The 7,233-nt window shown below is 50.3% G+C and overlaps 1 protein-coding gene across 2 annotated transcripts; it reads right to left on the reverse strand.

The window, feature by feature from the left end:
- Positions 1-851: 851 nt before the first annotated feature.
- Positions 852-4,920, reverse strand: LOC123163890 (protein NTM1-like 9). Of its 2 annotated transcripts, none has more exons than XM_044581300.1 (7): positions 4,551-4,920; positions 3,691-3,977; positions 3,064-3,393; positions 2,714-2,956; positions 1,853-2,638; positions 1,531-1,612; positions 852-1,416 (listed from the first exon to the last, which is right to left on the reverse strand). In XM_044581300.1, the coding sequence occupies exons 1-7, from the start codon at positions 4,717-4,719 to the stop codon at positions 1,226-1,228; spliced, it is 2,088 nt and encodes a 695-aa protein (XP_044437235.1). In that variant the 5' UTR covers positions 4,720-4,920; the 3' UTR covers positions 852-1,225. The 2 variants fall into 2 exon arrangements, with proteins under 2 accessions (XP_044437235.1, XP_044437236.1); XM_044581301.1 differs by having other exon boundaries at positions 2,714-2,953; positions 4,551-4,919.
- Positions 4,921-7,233: the final 2,313 nt, after the last annotated feature.

Below are 7,233 nucleotides of genomic sequence, written 5' to 3' on the forward strand. Positions count from 1 at the left end.
GCGAGGACGAGCTGAGGAGGGAAACTGGACGGCAGGGGCGGCAACGGCTTGTCCTGGCCGACGGCGGCGCGGCAACCCTAGCCGCTGCCGCGAAGCTGACGGGGCGGGGCAAACTGCCGGGCGGGGAGGGCGGGGCGGACTGGGCAAGGGAGGCTGGCCGGCGGGGGCGGGGGCGGGCGCGGCTAGAAGGTCCGCTGCCCCGATGCGGTGCGGGAACTGGGAGACGAGCGAGCGGTGGGGTGCGTCCGCTCGTTTTCGGGGTCCTGGGTTGGAGTGCGGGATGGCATTTTGATCGTAAATACGTGATATAATAAGGGTACAGCTATACTTCGAAACGTTTTCTTTGGTGGGACTTGCCAGAATCCTGAGATCGTGGGAGAAACCAGGTATTTTGTGATTTAGGGATTGCACTAGGATTCTGGAGAATTCGGTTGAGATTTTGGAGGTTCAATCGAGTTCTTTTCGCTCAGGATTTTCGGGACCAAGATTCTCCATAATCTGCTCAAAAAAACTGGGCCTTAAGAGTGTGGTGGATACTTAAGACAACGATGCCACTGTTAGGGTTCATGTTGAATAAGAAAGTGAATTGATCTCCTTCCCCGGTTGCTTCATCCCCTCACCTACTCCTCTCGTCCTGCTTCATCCCCTCACCTACTCCTCTCGTCCTCCCCCTGGGCGGTAGGGTTGAGCCGCTGCAGCTGCGGCAGGGATGCGAATTACCTTATCTGGTTTTTTTTTTGTACCAGATGTGTGCTGGTGCTGACTGCTGAGAGCTCAGTTGGTATTTCAGCCGCTGCAGCGCGACAACAGGGACCCGACTTACCTTATCTGTTCTTTTTTTTTACCAGATATGACTGCTAAGCAACTGCAAAGTTCTATAAAATGCAAAAAGGATCTGCAACAGATCTAATTAGGTTCAGACCTTACATCATCACAACAACACACATCATGGATGACTACAACCTGGTTGCCAACATCTGCGGTGACAGAAAAACAAAAACTAGCATGTACTAAGTCACAGGCATCTACAGCAACACTTGCTCCTTGCTTCATCCCGCTTCTCATTTGCTACCTCACTTCATTTCACAGCCCCCCGCCGGAAGGGGAACAAACACTTCGCTGTCTTACAACCGTCTTAAACGCAGGCAGCAAGACACAGTATGTACAATGCTCACAGCCGATGTGGGGAAAATGTGACACATTAAATCCCACCATAAGAGAGCTATTATGCCCATCCGTAGATCCCAACGCTGACAAGGACGAGAAGAGCCACCGACAGAACTGGCAAGATCATGCGTGCTGCGAAGCCTCCCCTCTTCCTTGGTGCTCTCACATGTGGCTGGAGACCACACTCCTGCTTGTTCTCCTTGTCGCTTTTCTCTGCCGTCTTCCGCAGCCTCATACCAGAATTAGCTTCTGGATCAAGCATTGCAGCATCAGCATGTCAATAATATGTTGAATAGGCTTCCCAAGGCAGAAGCCAACAATAACAAGATAACAAGATGTATAATAGCTCAGCAGACTAGTTACCATGATCAGGCATGTACATTTGCTCATCAGCATGACTGTTGCCAGCGTCGTCTGGGAAGTTTGTGTCCACATGCTCTTCAATCTGGAAGACGAATACCAAAACATGTTAGTATTACAAACTGCAGCTCGTTGCCAGGCATCATTGTCATGCAGGAGTTCATATAAGCTAGAACAGGCCCAATGAAGAAAGCACAGGAACAGGTCATAAACTAAGACACCTTCCACGCATATAATGGAACTAACCGTAGGACACCCAATATCTATCTTTTACCACCAAAGTCCAGTTGAAGAATTAGGTCAAGAGTAAGAAAGAAGTCCTCACCTCAGCTTCCAGCCCTTTGTTTTCACTTCCATGTTTTATAATGCAACTTGACGCACCATCAACACTGGAACATGATCCTGCATCAAGGTTTGATTGTAGCCGTAACCTTCGCACTGCAGTCCCTTGTTCGGTGGTAAATGAGCTATCTGTGCTTGTGCTCATAATATTAATCCCTGTTGCCTCAGCATCAGCTTCATTGGAAGGCATATTTGAACTTGGAGCAGGGCGCCGGGCCATAATAGTAATCCCCGTTGATTGAGCGTCATCACAGTCGGAAGGCGCACTTTTAGTTAGAGCACGGCGCCGGGTCATAATAGTAACCCCGGTTGACTCAGAATCATCTACATCAGCAGATGACTCAACAGATTCACTCGTATACTTCGAAGTTACAATATCTGATTCTTCATCTTCATGTTCATCTCTGGTCATGCTCTCTCTACTCTCAACATTGACATCAGACAATGAATCCAGTAGCCGAAGCCTCCTTGGTGCAATGCCCTGTTGAGAAAATATATAGTTCGGATGCACAGTAGACTGTAACTGCTGATGCATGGGATTAAATCCAAAACCGTTGCTCCATACATCATTCTGCCCACTTGAATCGTCCATGCTATTGAACAAATCTTGCAAGGACTCATCGCCGGAGTCCATGGAAAGTACATCCGGATTAGTGCCATAAGGAAGCAATGTTGCATTCTCATATAATCCACTTTGTTGCGGATTTGTGTCATCTGACAGAAAATTACCGAACCAGTTTGGACCATCATATAGCAACTCACCCTGAGCCTACAGAGAACAAACAAATATAAGAAGGCAGACAATAATCATAACATATACAGCAGATGCCAAAATAATCATTACCTGCATAAAAACAGTGTCTGAATCATACTGAACTTTACATGCAGTTGATGAATGCTCATCTGGATCAGCAATTGTTTCATTCAAGAAATCTTCCACTGAATTATGAGGTAACTGAAGTAGAAGCTTATCCACATCATCAAGCGATAACATGGGGGCGGAAACGGTTGCAAATTCATGAGACCCGAGATTTTTCGTCTGTGAATCAATTAGGTGAGCCAAAGAGCCAACCGGCATATCAGCCTGCTTTATTATATATGATAAATCAGTATGAGGACTTCAGGACCTTAACTCACTTTGAGAGACTGTACACTTAAATAATGCATGATATAGAGGTACACAGTTCTGCTCACCTTCGGACTTTCATCGACATTACCATGAAAAGGCATGCCTAAAACATTTGCTTCATCTATCCCCGAATTGCCATTTCGGTCTGCAAGCCACCTTGTAACTGGTGTGCCCGGAGTATCAATGGTACCTGGCAACTCAATTGGACATCCATGCAGACCAGATTCAGGAAATTCCTTATTTATGAGTGTGATAGCTTCCTCGTTTGCTTCCATGTTGTCAGGAGTTGAACGAGATGGAGTGGGAGAGTAGCCACTTCTATCCATTTCCTCTGGAATGGAGCGCTCAGTTTTCTCCAATTGCTTTTGAAATAGGCGGTAGAGAACATAACCACCCTGAAAGTACACAAATATCACAGCAGAAGTATCAGACAACGAGGTAGTAGTAACCATTTCCAATCCAGGGGCAATTTACTTTTTGTTTATTTTGACTGCTCAAAGCGTGCAGACAATCGGATTTGTGCTGTGTTGATTATGTTGTTACTTCATTTTACAGTCTAAAACGATACTGGTAGGTTTCAGAAGATGTTGGTCAATGAGCCTGTTATATCTAAGAACTTAGAACCGCACTGTGAACAGAATCTAACAGCACTGCCACGAAAAACTGAGAAAGAAACAGATAGAGGCCCATACCTGCTCGCCAGACTCAAACTCTGGCTCGGTGGTGCGGTACTCGTGCATAATCCAACCAGTGCGCTCCCCTTTCGGGGCACGTCCTCGGTGGAACACAAGGGTCTTCTTCATGCCAATCATATGCTGCTTCTTCTTCTCGCCCTTGGACTTGATGACCCTGTCCTTCCCGGTGGCCTTCCAGTACCCAGCCTCCGTCGCCCTGTTTGACCTGCTTCCATTGGGATACTTGCGGTCCTTTGGTGCAAAGAAGAACCACTCTGGATCCTCCGAGCGGATCAAAGCTTTATCTGCAAGCACCACAATACCGGCGTCAGAAGAAATGGAATCTTCATCCAAAGGTATTGACATTCAAATTATTAAATAGCACCACGCCCAATAGTTACAGCTGCATCGCACCAAATCGCATCTCGGAAAGAGGGTATACTAGAGAAATATATAGCAGGCATCGAGGGAATCGTATCAAATATCAGCACCCCGAACACCTTTTTTACTGAATTTCGCAGCCCCCAAACAGCACGATGCAAACAGCGAGAATCAGCCAGTGAATCAAACGAACTAACAAAAAAAGGATGGTCCCCGAGGGATCAGAACCCCCCAAACGGAACGCGCCGACGGAGAATCGCAAGAACAGACTGGCTGGAGTGGTTACAAGAACAGCAACGCGTACAAAACGGGGGAGACAAATGGGGGGAAATCAAACTCAGAACCCCAAATTAGGCACGAATCGCAGCGACCAAAATCAGAGGCCGCAAAACAAAGACACAACGGAGCCCCCGAGTCCAACCGCATACGAGACGATCATCCAAGCTCCAGGACCAAAACATCCCCCCACACACAAGAGGCGGCAGGAGCGGCAGTACCTGGGAGGTCCCACGGCTCGCACTTGCAGACGTCGATCTCCGGGATCACCTCGACCTCGTTCTTGATCTGCCCCGTGATCTTCCCCTTGAGGTAGTGCCTGACGAGCTCCTCGTCGGTGGGGTGGAACCTGAAACCGAGCGGTAGCGCCTTGAGCTCCATCACCGTCATGCTCCTCCACTGTCCCAAGCTCTCATCCAACGACTACGAGACCCAACCCGGTAGGAGATTCGGAGCTCAGGGGATATACTTAGCAGCGAAGGAAGCGGAGGGGGTGGATTTTGCCTAGGGTTTGGTCGGATTTGGGGATTTTTAGGGGAGGATGCGGGGAGGAGACGTGTGTGCGAAGAAAGCGAGTGCCGCGTGCCTTCCTTTACCGCGTCCGGAATTTGCTCTGTATATACCCCGCGTCCGGGTTTACCCCCTTGATGACCATAATATTACGGTTCGGCCACTGCCGCCGCACCACGCCGCCCACTGTCCAGTGAACCAGTCCAGCAGCGATGCGGGGACGGGGACGGGGAGGGCTCTTTGTTTTTCCCCTGCTCAAATATATTAGGCCGCCGGCTTACCGCCGTAAAAAATATTCGAAAAGTCTAATGCCCACACGTGTGGGCGTTAGCCAACTCGCGCACACGCATCCATTGCCGTCCAGTAGTTACTGCACGAATCTTGACACGATCTGGCTGATTTCTTGTGCCACGTAGGACAAGTCGATTGTGTGGTGTGTAAGAGGGGTGGCCCGCACGCCGGTTTCCTCTCTGCGGTCAACGGTTGACACTCGGGGGCGTGCGGTGGGACAGCGGTTGCGCCCGCACGCGTCGCCCGAATGCGGTTGCCGTCTAGCACGGCATACTTCACACCCCCATCATGCGCGGTTCCATTTACTCCCCCCACTTCTCTACTCACCCAACCCACCATCCGCGGCAGTTCATTCGATTGGAGGAGAAGCCGATAGGAGGAGGAGGCGGCGGAGGCGGAAGAGTCGACGGCATTCGCGGCCGTCGGTGAGGCTCGCCGGACCAGAGAGTCTACGCCGGAGTGCCCGCAGCTTGAAGGTAATGCTCCTCCCCGCGCTGACATTCCTCCCTGCATTTTCCCCTCTCCCCTCTGCGGTGGATTTCTCCGCTCAAGATTCATAGTGATTACGGCGTAATCACGGTGCTCCGGCGTTCCCGTCGGCGGCGGAGTCCCTGAAAGATCGTGGATGTCGCCTAGAGGGGGGTGAATAGGCGCTTTAAAATAATTACGGTTGAGGCTTGAACAAATGCGGAATAAATCTAGCGGTTAATTTGTCAAGCACAAAACCTACAACAACTAGGCTCACCTATGTGCACCAACAACTTATACTAAGCAAGAAAAACTACTTAGGTGATAGCAAGATATATGACAAGAAACAATATGGCTATCACAAAGTAAAGTGCATAAGTAAGGGCTCGGGTAAGAGATAACCGAGGCACGCGGAGACGACGATGTATCCCAAAGTTCACACCCTTGCGGATGCTAATCTCCGTTTGGAGCGGTGTGGAGGCACAATGCTCCCAAGAAGCCACTAGGGCCATCGTAATCTCCTCACGCCCTCGCACAATCCAAGATGCCGTGATTCCACTAAGGGACCCTTGAGGGCGGTCACCGAACCCGTACAAATGGCAACCCTTAGGGGCGGTCACCGAACCCGTACACTTTGGCGACCCTTGGGGGCGGTCATCGGAACCCGTCAAATTGCTCGGGGCGATCTCCACAACCTAATTGGAGACCCCGACGCTTGCCCGGAGCTTTACACCACAATGATTGAGCTCCGAACACCACCAACCGTCTAGGGCGCCCAAGCACCCAAGAGGAACAAGCTCAAGGGTACCAAGCACCCAAGAGTAATAAGCTTCTCAACTTGTAACTTCCACGTATCACCGTGGAGAACTCAAACCGATGCACCAAATGCAATGGCAAGGGCACACGGAGTGCCCAAGTCCTTCTCTCTCAAATCCCACCGAGGCAACTAATGCTAGGGAGGAAAATGAGAGGAAGAACGAAAGGAGAACACGAAGAACTCCAAGATCTAGATCCAAGGGGTTCTCCTCACTTAGAGGAGAAAGTGATTGGTGGAAACGTGGATCTAGATCTCCTCTCTCTTTTCCCTCAAGAACTAGCAAGAATCATTGGAGGGATTGAGAGTTAGCAAGCTCGAAGAAGGTCAACAATGGGGAAAGAACACGAGCTCAAAGGATAAGGTTCATTGGGGAAGAAGACCCCTTTTATAGGAGGGGGAAAATCCAACCGTTATGTGCTCAGCCCGCACACGAGCGGTATTACCGCTCCACGAGCGGTACTACTGCTCGGGCGGAAGAAGCAGGGAACAGGAGCAAGAAAATAAGAACCTTGGGGCGGTAGTACCGCCGATAAGCGGTACTACCGCTCACCCCAGCGGTACTACCGCTGGAGGAGTAGAACACGGGACAAAAGGAGGCAGGACAAAGCAGAGTACGGTGGCAGTAGTGCAGTAGCGGTACTACCGCTCGACCGGAGCGGTACTACTGCTTATAGGCGGTACTACCGTGCCTTACTGCCGCGCGACTACTGCTGAACCCGACACGAAAAGAGCAGACCCAAAATCGAGGCGGTAGTAGAGCGGTACTGGAGAGGTACTACCGCTTGACGCTACAAGCGGTACTACCGCTGCCACCGCGG

This window comes from Triticum aestivum, chromosome 7D, assembly GCF_018294505.1.
Source record: "Triticum aestivum cultivar Chinese Spring chromosome 7D, IWGSC CS RefSeq v2.1, whole genome shotgun sequence".
Lineage (NCBI taxonomy): Eukaryota > Viridiplantae > Streptophyta > Magnoliopsida > Poales > Poaceae > Triticum > Triticum aestivum.